At 38.8% G+C, this 15,355-nt stretch overlaps 1 protein-coding gene across 2 annotated transcripts in view; it reads right to left on the bottom strand.

Annotated features, from left to right (window-relative positions):
* The window catches only part of LOC119411936 (retinoic acid receptor gamma-A), a 53,776-nt gene that overhangs the window by 17,901 nt on the left and 20,520 nt on the right, over positions 1 to 15,355 (bottom strand). The window contains exon 1 of one of the 2 annotated variants that reach the window (XM_037678906.1): positions 4,593 to 4,812. The exons of the other annotated variant lie outside the window; for it this stretch is intronic. Within the exon in view, the coding sequence (XP_037534834.1) occupies positions 4,593 to 4,737 (145 nt within the window). The 5' untranslated portion in view covers positions 4,738 to 4,812. Of the gene's footprint in view, positions 1 to 4,592; positions 4,813 to 15,355 lie in introns of those variants that run through there. 2 annotated transcript variants of the gene reach the window in all.

Here is a 15,355-nt window from a genome sequence, read left to right as displayed (position 1 = left end):
AAATCACCCACAACCTCTTGTTACCAGGGAAAAAAGATGTGGATGCTGTGAATTAAAGATTACCGTATTTTCTGCCGTAAACATTGTACCGCCCTATAAGTCAAAACAGTCCAAATATGTCTAATAAAGTGGAAAAATACATAAACACATCGCATCTATTATGCATCACCACTGACGCATCGCATTTGTTACGCGTCACCGCTGACAACCCAAAAATGTGGGCCGAACCTGGAAATGTGGGCCGGTGTTGTGCCAAAAATCGATTGGCATGCACGGGAGGACTTTAACAAGAATTTAGCATGATTAACACTTAAAAACAATTTGTTTGCTCATAATTATAGCAAAGGTGTGTCTCAGTCTAACTTTTCCTTAAAAAATGCACTTTAACGGTCAAATCAGCTGCATTCTCAAAAGTATCCACTGCCTCGGTGCTCCAGGAGCACGCTCTGAGGGAGGAAATCAGGAAAGAGGAAAGCTGCGCATTTCTTCGAAATTTAACCAGATAAGCATCTAAAACAATTATTAGTTAGCTCGACTTTATAGCAAAAGTGTGTCTCAGCTTAACTTTTACTTAATAAATGCACTTCAATGGTCAAATCAGCTTCATTTTGGCGGCGCAGCGAAATTAAGCTGATTTGACGTTTGCTCCAGGTGAGCTGGATGAAGGTGGAAGGCTGTGGCAAGCCGAATGTGTCATTAATAGCCACTTTTACCTATTACATGATACAATGGCATGCCATACCACTTGAGTGCCATATTGTGGCTGAAAATGGTAGTGTCCAATATTTTCAGTCAGAATGAATGAAAACGGTCATAGCTCAGCCAAAAATTGGTTTATAAATATGGGAAATAATCCATAAATACGGCGCTTCGGCATATAAGTTGCAGGGCATGCAAATTCTGGAAAAAAAAACGCGACTTATAGGCCAAAAAATACGGTATATATTTACTGCTCTACAACTGAAATCTTTTGAATTTACTGCTGTTTTACCTGCATTGTTCTATATTTACAGAGTCGAAGATGCACAGTAACATTTAGGAGTCCTGAAGAACAAGCTTGTTAAAATAAGCTGTCAAGACAGGATTGGAGATGCCAGGAAGAGTAACAAGTTTGAGCCCGACTGGTGGTGGAACCCTCTCAAGTTGTTGGTTTAAGCCTTTTCTCACATGAGCACACGTTAAAGAACAAAACTGGGAATGTAACTGGGAAATTAGACTATTTTTTCTGGTTTCAAACAGCAAATCCATACGAATTATTCAATTGTTCTTGATCTACTTGCCATGTGAGCATCATCATCACAATGTCAAGCATCAGCTTTGTTAAGTACACAAGTACAAGTACATTAAAGATATTAAAAATCCTAAATTATCTTGGAATCTCAATTTATTCGTTAAGATTGAGAGGATCCGTGTGTGTTTTGTGATTCTGGTGTCATCTGTCCTGCCCTCCTCAGTGTCATCAGCTTTCTGCCACCGGTTGTCCTTCCGTTTGTGTTTGTCCCCTCGTTAGTGTCTCTATATATTCTGCGTTTCCTTATTGTTCTGTGGATTGTCCTGCACGGTGTCATGCTCCTGTCTCCGTCCCTCCATCCCTTCTCATCATTTATCCAAGTTTTGCTGCCACGTCAGCCCTTTTTGTTCATATTAATAAATATATAATATATATTATTATATTATCTTGGTCTCGAGTTCCTGAGCCCAACCTGGGTCCAACCCCAAAGAACATGACAAAGATTACACCTGATGTCTTGATGCAACTCGAAAGGGGGTGCATATTTGTGCAATCACCTACTTTGCGTCACATATTTTATTTAACTGGCATTACATTATAAAAATTATATTTCACTTTGACATAGAAGTATTTTAAAGGCCAGTCTAAATAGATTATGACTGATTTTATGAGAGCAATAAAAACATCCAAGAGTGGGAAAACTTTTACTGTACATGTCTAAATATATAAATTGTATCCAAAGCAGTTTTATCCTTTTAAGCTAAACTTCACCACAGCTGACATCACTCACACGGTCCCATCACATAATCTGCCTCAAACCATCAAATGTGCATTTTTCCCTTAATATCAAGGTAAGCCAACAAATGAAAACACTTTAATTGACGTTCCTATAAATTGCTTCATGAGGTTCAGCTGCAACAAGAAACTTTAAAAAAAAAATGTCTCGAGACAATTAATTGTTCTTTCAGGCTCAACAGTTCTGGTCAAATAATTAAAACTAAAAAAGGGAAATGTAATATTTTAGGATATCCGCTGTTGTTGGCGCTTGTTCTTTTTTATGGTGCAGGTCTCTCTTTCACACATAAACTCATTCAAGCTGATACTTTTAGATTTTCAGAGCTCCTTCCACGCCATTGCTAATAAAGGGACAGAGACAACACATTTAAAGAGCAAAAGCAAAAGAAATGTGGCAATTCAATTAAAAGTTATTTAATAAATCAAACATCTTCAGTCTCTATCAGCGACTATCTGTAACAGCTTCTCCCTATTGTATTGGCGTCAACTGAGCTCCCCCTATGCAATGATACAAAGGTCTATTGTCTGACAGGCTTTGAAGAACCAACTTTAAAGAGGATGCCAAGGGAAAAGAAAGAGATTATCAGGGAATGAAGAGGAGAGGAGTGTTTCCCCTCAAGGTCTAAAACACCTTGAATCCCAAATTCCAGCTTCATCCTGCCATTCTTCTCTCTCACACCCTCCGACACCACCTCAATATCTTAATTGACCCTTTCTAATTGTAACTGAATCATTTAAAGGGCTTGGTCACATAGCAAGGCAGCTAACGTGATCCATATGTGATTAAAAAAAAACAAAAAACTTTTTTCTGGGAGGAACACACTCTGTAATGGAAACGAGAGAAAAAGGAGTGGGCAGACTTCGCCCCCCCTTCCCTTTAATACCTCCTGACACAGAAACAAAGGAAGGCAAAGAGGTGCTGAACTCACCTCACATTTAAAAAAAATGCAGGAAAAGGCGAAGATGACCCCGTCAACACAAACACAGAGGAAAGGCGCAGAAGATAAAAACGCTCAGGAATTTATAACCCCAAACACGTTTACCACTCATCATATTTTTCTTTCTAATAATTCCTGAGCCTAAATGGGATTTATGAAACTGGAATGAGTTAAAGTGCAATATTTTGAATTATCAACTAGAAACGGCTCCAAGTGTTACGGCAATAAACCCCCTAAAAGAGTTTTTACTGATTTCAAAATGATAAAAATGTAAAGATTATTTTTCTTTCCTAAATTTTGTCATCATTTAAAACAGATTCAGCTCATGTTGTGTCTCTGAGACATCTGGCTTTGTGTTTATGAAGTTTAAAACCATGCCGATGTCCTTACAAACCAAAATAGAGGTACTCAAGATTGAGCAAAGCAATTTATTCAGGACCCCCCGCACCCCAATAACTTGTTAATTTTTACATTGTTTTTGTTTTATTAAACTGATTAAAGACAAGACCTGCAACCTTCACAACCAAAAGAGAAACTGAATTAATTTTTGCGCAGGACAAATAAAAAAGAAAGCAAAGAACAACGTGATTAATGAGCGTTTGTGGACATTTGTCTTTCAGGATGGCATCTGGCAAAGCTCCACAGCGAGTTGAAACAGGCCCTGCTGTGGTGTTTGTCATCCTGACTGCTCATCCATCATCATTAGTGAGCGCTGCGAGCCTGACAGTGTTTAATGCACTGGTATCCAAATAATTACTGGAGACAAATAGACTCAAGGTGCTTTTTGGGAACATCTCGAATCACTGAAAAGAAGTAGGAACACGTGAAAATATAACTCTGGAAATCAACTTTTTTTGTTGTTTGGTTTACCAGGTGTTTTGGCAAAAGACGGCATGAGAATAACAAAAATGCTTCTCGTTTCTCCAGACAAAGTGCGGTTTTCTCATTTATCTCCACAGTGTTTGTCTGTGTGACTTGTTTCTGTGAGCTGATTAGATTTCTTACGACACGGTCTCCAAACACCTGATGCAATCTGTGCCCTTCCTGCTCAGGAGCTATCAGAAGAATGTCGGCTGCTAAGAAACTGGGAGTGCTTGTGCGCCATTTGAATCGTATTTTATCTGCTAACAAACGACTTTGTTTTCTCGCCGTCTTCTCGTGCAACTCTTTTCCACATTTCTGAGCAGAAACCAGAGCTGACTCTTAACGTCATTTATCTTCTGCAAACTGTGCCAAAGTAACTCTGTGATTGAGCGAGTTCACCAGCGTGTGATTTCAAGGCCCATTTGCTGTCACTCTGTCAGGGCTGGTTCTGTTTGGACGCTGGCAGTTCGCAGTTTTCTGGACACATCACTGGGTTAGGTCCCTGCATTGTTTGGAAGGATCTGTCAATCATGTGAAGTCATTCATGAAGAAAACAAACCCCGTGATGTATAAATACACTCCCCGACTCACTCGCTCACGCTCACAAAGCACACTAAGCGCATAAACAAACAAACTGCAGGGTGAGAATGGGTACACATAATCGAAAGGAATCCGACTCTTCCTGTAGGGAGAGAGCTCCGTGATAACAGAACCTCGACTGCAACAAGAACTGCGGCCCGATCTGGCAGTGACAGGGTACTCACACTGAACGCTGCCCGTCCCGGGCCAGGCGAAAGGGTCCAGCCTGGGGAAGTAAGGGGTGGTCTTGGCGAGCATGCAGGAGCCCTGCCTGGACACATCGAAGAGGGGTCGAGGACCCAGCCCCAGAGCCTCCATACAGTCGAACATGCTCAGCTCCAGTCACAGCAGCGAAACCAACAACTTCTGCAGCCAAGCTGAGAAACAGAGCAGCTTCCTGTGAAGTAACCTAATGCCCTGCCTGATCCAGGTGTTCCCTATCTATCTGTCTATCCTTCACCCTGCTTCTGCCCCCCTGGTCGTCTTCCTGACTTCTCCTGAATTACCTGGACAGTCTCTTTCTTTCTTGTCTCTCCTCTTTTATCCAAGTGCCTTTTTGTTCCTGGATCATTTGCTCGCCTGCCTGCTTTGCTCCTGCCTGCTGTAACTGATCTCAACTCCCCTCTTGCTGGATCTGTGGGCCTCTCACACTCCACCTCACTCACAGCCAACTATCTCCACAGCGCTGGAAAAAAATGGTGGGTGGGAGAAGAAGCGAGGAGGAGAAAAACAGCCAGGGGAGGTGTGTCTCGCCCCTCTGATTGGCCATACACCAGACTCCCTCTCCCCCTCCAAGTTTTCTTCAACTCAACTCATGTTTCATATTCAGAAAAATTAAATCACTCATTGTCTCACTTGCGTAGGTTTTTTTCTTTTCTCCTGCATTTGCGTTCCTTATGTTGCACCACAGCAGGAACAAAAGCCTCTATCGCAAACAGTCCAGTCCAGAAAATCACAACTGTCCGTGCCAATGAGCGAAACGTACTGAGGGCCTCATTTGCAAAGTATCTGCAGAACTGGGCGCACTTTATTACTGAAGCGACAACAAAATCACATCCTCCGTTAGGTATTGATTTGGTTACTTATATTGTTTTGAGACATAATAATAAAAACTATATAAACTCATTTGATGATCTTTAAACTTGAACCTTGGTTGCACCTTATTGATTAATCAATGATATTGTAGGTTAAATTGACCCTCTTCACATTTAGTAATTGATGCAGATCAATTACCAATTTGGAAGAGTTTCTCATTGTAGCACAGCATAGCAAAACCACACTTAATCGCCCCAATGTGCTTATTTTTCTATTTGTAATACAGTTTTAAATAGGATCAAAATGCTAATTAGAGTAATTTAAGAATAAATATTATCCGATACAGCTGTCTGACGGTGCATTACTGAACTGCTTTTATTTGTATTTTTAAATACGTTTGTACTGCAGACATGTTGGTATGTGACATCACAACAGCTGCTGTAGGTCAGAACACCAGACGTGTCGCAGTATGGCTGCCAAGCGGCAGTTGTGAATGGACATTACCGGTAGGTCAATTCACTGCAGCTCGATGCAGCTACTGTGGTACAATGAAAAAAAAAAAGAAGACCTAACTGGTACTTCATAACATCTTTAACTACAATGTATCCAAAAATAGCTAAATAAATAAATAAAGACCTTAAAAACTCTGCAGTGATGTTCACTCCAGCTGAGCAACAAGTTGAAACTCTAGTCACATTTGAATATGAAGCATTGACAGAAACGTTGGAAGAGGAGACTCTTTTGACATCTGATGATCACCAGTGAAGCCATAATGCTCAGATTACGGGTGCTGCTTTGGAGAAAGAGGTTAAGGTTTCTTTATTTGTTGTTCCACCACATGTTATACATCTGGTGGAACGAAATTGTGGATACAGGGTCCCAGTTACATCCAACAAAAGTATATCGTCCACCAGGCTCCTATGCTCAGTTTTTGTTTGAATACTGATAAAGTCATAATAATGGGTGATTTCAATATTCATGTAGATGTTGAAAGTGATAGCTCAAGCATAGTGTTTAATAATTTAATAGTCAATTAGTTTTACCCAAAATGTCCAAACAGCTACCGGTACTCATTCTCATCATCACACTCTTGACCTGGTTCTGACCTATGGCATTGAGATTATTAACTTAGTAATATATCCTAAGATTAATAACTTGGTAATATATCCTATATAACAGATTAATAACTTAGTAATATATCCTATATATCTTGTTTTTTTGTTACATTTTCCTTTAAATACCTTTTTTTTCTCTCTTGTAAATGAGTCCTCGTGGCTCAATGGGACTAACCTGTTTAAATAAAGTTTGAATGAATTTTATTTTCACTTGTTAAAAAAAATCTCAATTTGTACACATCCTTCATGATTGTCTATGATTATATTTGTTCTCTGCTGTTGTCATCACTCTTTGATAAAATCAGGTCTCTCTTGTAAATGAGTCCCCGAGGCTCAATGGGATTAACCTGTCTAAATAAAGGTTGAATGAATGAATGAATCCTCAAAGTCCTGTTCTGTCTGATCAATAAGTCTTTGAACAAGGGACTGGGTGCTGAAAGTCCAGCTTATTCCCCTAATTATAATAATTAAGAATTCTGACCTGATTTTAAAAAAGTTATAAGGGGTGAATTTTTATATTTTAATCAGAAAAATGTCCCATTTGTTTACATAGGCTTAATGCTGTACTTGAGAGAGCCTGCAGGGGGCACTAAATTAGTTTCAGCTTCAACTTTCTGGTTCTATCCTTTTGTCTAGTAATAATATATGTCTATGGTTTGTGTATGATGAGTTTACTTCCTGTAACGCTCCTTCTGCTGTCATTTTTCCTAAATAGTGGGATTACTTTCTCTTGTCGCTATGGTTACGACTTAGCCCGCCCCCTCAAGGACGTTAACGTCTATATTTCAGATAAGTTTTGGTTCACCGAAATCGGCTTTTGTTTAACGTTTAACTTGCTATTCTACTTTAGGGATACAAAAATGATTCGTGTCAAAATTGTTTATACGTAATTATTAATTATTATCCACCTCATGGGTATGTTAATTCAATATCTGTTGGAGGCCTGGTGATTGTTTTTAAGGCAGAATCATCTTAAGTTTCTGTGTCTGCGTTTAAACTGTTAACACTGTTTGTTTAACGTGATTATACCTTAGTGATAACACTGATTTGAAATAGTTGTTTATTTCTAGGAATAATTATATTATCTAACTTATGTTCGTGTTTTTATTTGGATCATGGTTATACTTTTAATTTGATTTTACTTAGTCAAACTATATTGTCTAAATTAAAGAGCTGTGTTCTAGCTTTATTTATGTTAATCAGTCTGCTCTCTGGCCTGATTTGATTGCTTGTAATTTATCAAATGTGAACTTGTAAAATTATCCTTAGCTACTATGAGATTATATTTAAAGGTCAACTAGTTAGAATTAGCAAACATTTTCTATAAACATAGTTCAACCTTGGAAGAAAGACACGCACACCCTTTATGTGACATGACATTTGAGTGCTTGATAGGAATTATAAAAATGTATAAAATATTAAATCCAACACTCTGCAGCAACGCTTACTGTTTGGGAGTGGTGCTGCAGAAAGCAAAGTACATTTCAAGGTATTAACAGGAACTTTGCCACATTACCAGTACAGCTTGCTCACTTTACATTAATGTGCAGCCTGTTCATTTTAAAACTCGACTTAAAGGTTTCTTTAATGGCAGAACTCACAAATTTCAAGGCTGAAGAGAATGGGGACTGCTGCAACATTTGCAGGCTGATCTTTAAATCATTATCAGTTTCTTTGTAGTTAAAATCACTTTGACAAACAAGATTTATCTGTTGCACCTTTAATCTAAAAAAAATAAAGATTTAAATACGTATTCGAAATCCTTAAATTGTCCTAAACTACATGCAGTAATGAGACATAGGCAGGCTGTAGTACAGTGTACTGTATTATCATTTGAAGAAGGCTTAACCGGAGTAAAACTCAACCTTGTTTCTTTTCAGCTCGTCTATCTTTGTTGTGCAAAGTTTTATTTATCCCTTCAACACTTATTATGATTCTTCTTCTTTGTTTTTCTCTCAGTTCGAACTCTTTCAGCTCGGTTCGAGTGGATTCGGTTCCTCCTTCCCGGAGTTGATGGGGAACTTCAGTCACACTGAAGTGTAACTCTGCCGCAGGCGGACCACACCGGCCTCCAAGTCTGGACAGTTTGTGTACGAGACAAACTCACCCTCCCTCCTCACCGCCTCCCTTTCCTTCCCTCGTTCAAGAGAGATGAACTCTGGAAGAAACCCCCACTGGGGCCCTAACACCCCCCCTCCACCTCCCCTTCACACAGACACACTCAACTTGTCCTGCCTGTGGCTTCATACCCACTATCACACTCCAACGCTCTTTTTTTTTCTTTGTTTTTCTCCTGCGTTTTGTTTGTGTTTCTTTAAGCATCCAGAATCTATTATTAAATATTTTTCCTTTATTATAAGAAAACAATAGGAGACTGTTGATTTAATAATATTACTTTTGTTCTCCCGCCCTGTGGTCCCGCTCAGTTGATTTTTTTTTTACCTGTTTTTGTGTAAATCATGCCAGGCAGTGTCCACTGACACATGAAGGAGCAGAGCTGCATCAGCCTGCTGAGCTCTCTCCACACCTTGAGACAATTATCCTCCCTGCCTCACAGCACCCTGCCCCCTGTTGCTGCTTTGACGACACAAACCAGAGGAGACGTGAAGAAAACATATTTGAACAAAACGCAGGCTCGCTTCCACCCTTTTATCAGAGCAAATCGCAGCTTTTAGGAGCTTAAGGCATCTTTCTCTTAAGCTCCTTTCTGCTTCTTTCAGACACAGCTTGAGAGGCCAGTCACGTTACTTCTGTTCACGATCAGGTCCTTCGCCCTGTTCTCAGGCCCGACACAAACGCCCAGGACTGAACTTCTTCCTGCGGCTGTTTCAGCACAGACGGCTCCTCCTGCTCGGCCTCAGACTCTCGCTGATCACCAAGAAGGTCACAAATGTGAAGCAATGAAATCTGAGTGCAGGAGCGCTGTTTGTGATATTCACGGGTGTTGGAATGTGCAGCCTATGAGTGGCAGTGGAAACATGTGTGTGTGCGCGCGTGTGTGAGCACAGATACAATTATGTGTGTGCTAAAAGAGAGTGCCCGCGATGACAGACAGAAAGAAAAACACACAAGTCCCACTCTGAGGCTTTAGGTTCAAGTTACTGTCACGCACACACACGGACGCACGCGCACACACAATCAAAATTTACAAACGGATGTGTTCACTGCAAAGAACAATTTTTCTCCTGTGACATCACAACAAACCACAAAATGTTCCTTTTTTATAGACTGATTGATTTAGATGTCAAACTTATTTATTTTATTTTATTTTTTATAAAATCACTGCTTTCCAAAAGTGAACAGTATCTTTCTCAACCAGAAACTGCATCATGTGTTGATCCAGATTTAAACGTCTGTTTCGGCTCAACAATTTCCACTCGGGACGCAAGAACTTACTGTTGAACTGAATACCCATCAGGGGTCTTTTGATGTGGGTATTCGCTCATTTCAAGTCTGGGGATGTTTTAACTTTGATCTCATTAGGCAACAAAGTCCAGACTTGCACTCATGTGAAGAAAAACCTGGTCTGCATTAATCTGCAAGTCTACATAAAACTTTACTGTAGTTGTGTTTGTACTTTGGGTGACTTTGCGCTAATGGAATGAGTAATTTATTAAAGGTAATGAACTGCTTGGCTAATCTTGCTACAGAAAACCAAAAACCTTCCCTTGAACCTGCAGCCACATTTACCCGTGTAGATGTTCAGAGATATAGGAGTTATTTTTTAACATCATTAAACACATATTAGTGACTTTTAAAAAAGTTCCATTTTATTTATGTGTAGCTTTAAAATAAGTATTCAAGAGGAAAAATGTATTGTGCGTTAACCTCCACAGTTTCTGTTGTGTTGTTGCACTTGTGGTCAGTGACATTTACCTTGTTACAGGTGAGACTGAACACATGGTCAGCAAAAAAAGTGCTACAGTCAGAACAAAAACACACATTTGATTGACATTTATGGTCAGCGGGACGTCAAAGCTGCAGCAAAATGAATGAATTGTTTGCATCGAGTTCAAGTGACATGTAAGTTCTTTTGAAGTGAGGTTCTGTGGAAGCATTGTGAACAGTTACAGTTAATATCTTATCTAAAAAAGTTAAATCTGGTCCTCTGGACATTCAAAAAAAACCCCAAAGCAAATCAACAAAAAATGTAGAAACGTTTCGTCTCTCATCCGAGAGACTTCCTCAGTCTGAAGAGCTGTATTCAGCTCAGTCTCTTAAATAGCACCGTCTCAGGGTGGATCAACCAGTTTTGCTGCTGACAACCAAAGTTGTCAGCAGCAAAACTGGGACGGTGCTATTTAAGAGACTGAGCTGAATACAGCTCCTCAGACTGAGGAAGTCTCTCGGATGAGAGGCAAAACGTTTCTACATTTTTTGTTGATTTGCTTTGTTTTGTTTTTTTTAATGTCCAGAGGACCAGATTTAACTTTTTTAGATTTTTCTACCTGGATTATTGCGCATGCATCAGGATAGTTAATATCTTACTTGTTGTGGATAGCTCTGGAAAAACCTCACTTTGAAGAAAAAGTGTTTATTTTTGACCAGATTGATGAGCTAATAGGGAGACCAAAGTGAACTGCCACTGTCTTAAAACTTTAACTCTTAAATTGGTTCATTGAACACTATTTTACAAACTTTTTTACGTTACACAGTTTTTCTGGCTGAAATGTTCTGATAATGTTGCTGTAGGTGCCCCAGGCTGCACCAGGAGAGATACAGCTATTTGGAAATAACCACAAAACCATCTGAAAATAATGGAGCAATGCAAAGTTATAAACAGTAAAAAGGTTCATAAAAAATGGTTGCATGAATAAAAAATAAAACGTGTTTTAAGAAGGCAACCACTTATGTAAATCTTGGCCTTGCTAAGACTAGCCGTTAGCTCATTAATCTGTTTAAAATTAAACTTTATTTCTCCAAATTTGGTTTGTTCAGAGAACTATCCTATAGGTGTATATATTGTTTATGTAGTATCAGTCTTTTAGTATGAAAAGATTTGTGCACAACCTTTCCATGAAACCCAACATTTAAAAGTTTCAGTTATCACTTTAAGACTATTGTGCCTTTTTTCTGTGACAATACACTGAATATAAAAAAACAAACTATCAAAACTAAAACCAGAGAAGAAGTGAATAAAACCTGCCTACCTAAGCAGAAGCTATGATGTCATTCCACCTCTGCGACTCCAAAAATATCAAACTATTTACTTCTGACTATACCATCTCAACTGTAACGTTCCTTTAAAAGCTACAACAATCAAAGTTAGCAACACAGACTGATTCAGATTGGGCACATACCTGACAGTCTTACTTTGCTACATGCGAATCTTATCTGCCTGAAGGACTTCATGCTGTTTCTAACTTCATTTTATCTCTGATTATCTGTTGCAGCTCCAGAGACAAAAGATACAATCACACCCTGGGTGCTCGTAGCCTGCAGACCCACCCTTTGAACAAAAACTCTAAGAAAAAAGTGCAGAAGAGCAGATGGCAGCAGCTAAAACATGCATGTAAACTCTCACCAGGTTTTAAATTGATAAATTCTGTAAATATACTTCAGTGTGAATGTTGAAATAAGCCTGAAGGTCGTTCAAGACAACTTGATTAACCAAGAGTCACTTTTTTGTATGTTTCAGAGTCAGTTTATGCATGAAAATTTTAATCCTGAGTCAACATCACCCTCCACTGACCCATCATCTTTTCTGCTTTCTTTTGTTGTTGCTGTTGCTCCTTTCTGCAGGGGTTGCCACAGAGAGTGAACTTGCACTGGAGGTTTGATGATTGTTGTAAGCCTGATGCAACCTGGTCTTAAACCTGAAGCCTCAGGATTATGAGGCCGAGGCACTGACCTCCGAGCTACCGCAGCTCCTACTCTGTCTTTCTTGTATTGGGTCCAAAAAAATTTCTACTAAATGAAGTTCATTTGTGTCAAATTGTGTCTAAATGTGTGTCTATAAAGCTCTCGCTGTTGATTAAACTACCATATTTTTTGCCGTATAAGTTGCACCTTTTCGCATAAATTTGCAAGTCCTGAGACTTATACACTGAAGCGACTATTATAAATTTTTTCCTCATATTTATAACCCAATTTTTGGCTGAGATCTGACAATTTCATTCATTCTGACATGGAAAATATTGAACACTACCATTTTCAGCTGCTAGAGGGCCCTCGAGCAGTATGGCAAGCCAAGTGTCTCATTAATAGGTAAAAGTAGCTATTAATGACACACTTGGCTTGCCATACCAAGCTACCTTCATCTCTTTTCTTAATTCCTGGAGCAAACGTCCAATCAGCTGCATTTCATCGTGCCGCCATGACGAAATGCAGCCGATTTAACCATTAAAGTGCATTTATTAAGGAAAAGTTCAACTGTGACACACCTTTGCTATGATTTTGAGCAAACAAATAATTGTTTTTAATTGTTAATCCTGTTAAATTCTTGTTAAAGTCCTCCTGTGCATGCTCCCGCGGCCACTTTTTTGGCAGCCAATCTATTTTTGGCACAACACCGGCCCACATTTCCGGGTTGTCAGCAGTGACGCATAATAGATGCGACTTATACGGCAAAGTGACTTATTTATGTTTGTTCCACTTCATTAGACATTTTTAGACTGATGCGACTTATACGGTGGTGCGACGTGAACGACAAAACAAACTGTAAATGAAATTGATTAAAAAAAGATTAAAAACCAAACCATTAGACTGAGCAGTTTTAAAAACCCGCATAGGAAGATTCGACTTCTCAAAGTTTGCTTCTCTATAAAATGAAATTTGATTTTCTTCTAGTCTTGAGTTATTGAATTTCCTGGTTCTTACATTTTTCTCCTAAAAGGGGAGATTCTGGAGTAGAAAATGAGATTACCGGTAGATAAAGTGAGACTGAAGGAGGTTACATTAACACAACTTAATCTCATCGGGAAAAGTTAGTAAGCCGAAAAAGTTTTTATACAATTAAATTAATGTTTTTTTAAATGAAAAACAAAAACAAAAAAAAAATCTAATTACATTTAGAAGATAGAAGATTATTTTTTATTAACGTTTATTAGAAAATTTATCAAGCTTCAGAAAAAACTGAATTTAATTCCTCAAAATGTAGTATTAATGATCCTAAAACAATAAAATGATAATTTACAATATATTCTTTACAGTTGAGATTTGAGGATTGGTAGAATAAACAAAATAAGCCTGGATTAGAACATGTGCGAGCTCTTTATTTGATCCTCATGAGGTCAATTTAAAATGAAACAAAGATGGTACACAATCTGTTAGCACTCAGAGTGTGTGTTGGGGATGACTCTCAGCTATCACTACACCAAACACTAGTTGATTAGTTGTAAAAGTGGCTGAGTGGCAGCCATTTTCATGTTTGCTAAGATCAATGAGTTTCAATCAGGATGACTCCAAACATCATCAACTGAAGATGAACATCCAAAGATTAGTGGGCGTTGTGTTAAAATCAGTTCGGTGTTTCATATGATATTTTGCTAATAGACAAACGCACACAAAGGCAAGTATAGGATCGCCCACCTCCATAAAAGATGGGCATTAAAAAAAACTTAAAAAGGGCCTAAACGAGTCTTAAAATAAAAGATGCATGTGCAGAGGACTTCAGCTCCTGATTACCTCCTGATTAATGCTGACGTCCCTGCAGCTCACCGTGCTGATAGCAGCATTATGCAGGAAAGATTATCACTTGTGACTGGCGCTGTAGTCAGACGGAAAGTAGGACGGATGTAGAGCAACCCCGAGTGTAAACATTTTCCGCATCCGTTGTAAAGATTTGCATTTTAATAAGATAATGAACTGTAACAGACCTCCAAGAACACACAGGAGAGTTAAACCAAAACTCTGTGAAAGTCTTGGAGTCACTCAGTCAGAGTCGGGATCTGGAGCCAGGAAAGAGTCTCTAGAGAAATCTGAAACTGGTCTTAAAATGGTCCCAGTCCAACTTAGCTGAGTTTGAATATTCCAGCAACAAAATACGTTAAAAAAACCATCTAAAATATAAACCAGCCAAACAAGAGGGATTGTTCTTGAAATGACCTGGAAGTTATCGCTGCTACTAATGTGGCACAACAAAGTTTAAGAAAGAGGTCTCAGAACTTGCTCAATGGAGATATTTCAATATTTCACTTTCCTCATTAAATGTAAACTAGAAAACCTTTGAAAACTTTTCATCTGAATAACAGAAATACGAATTGTTGAAATTTGTAAGAAGCGAAAGATTTATTCAGCATGACGCCAAATCACAAGAAGGCGTCAGTTACAGCTCTTTGTTTCAACATATTAAACTTGAATCATAAACTCTTGGAGTCAATTAAGCCACAAGGCTCAGTTTTAGTACCCATTCTTTTTACAATTTTCAGTAATCCCTCACTACTTCGCAGTTTGTTTATCGCAGACTTGCTCTATTGTGGTTTTTCAAAATAAAATTGGACATGACACACAACTGGCTGATTGATGGATCAGCCGCACAAACCGCATGGAAATTTTATTATTTTAAATTATTTAGCACCTGCTACACATTTGTGCAGCCCGCACTGCAATATAAGCTGCTTCCTGCCGCAGCTGATCAGCTGTTCTCGTGCAGAGCGGAGAAGTGGGCGTGGCCAAGAGTGCTTGCAGGTGGCTGAGAGCAGCAGAGGCAGGGAGCTGAAATCACGACATTCTGTGCTCTTTTAGAGCGTTGAGAGTTTAGAATCATTGTGTAGAATATTGCAAGGGTGTGGGAAGGGTTTAACACACATTTATATATATATATATATATATATATATATATATATATATATATATAT

This window comes from Nematolebias whitei, chromosome 7 (genome assembly GCF_014905685.2).
Source record: "Nematolebias whitei isolate Nwh7 chromosome 7, NemWhi1, whole genome shotgun sequence".
NCBI lineage: Eukaryota > Metazoa > Chordata > Actinopteri > Cyprinodontiformes > Rivulidae > Nematolebias > Nematolebias whitei.
This window is presented reverse-complemented; position numbering and strand designations above follow the sequence as displayed.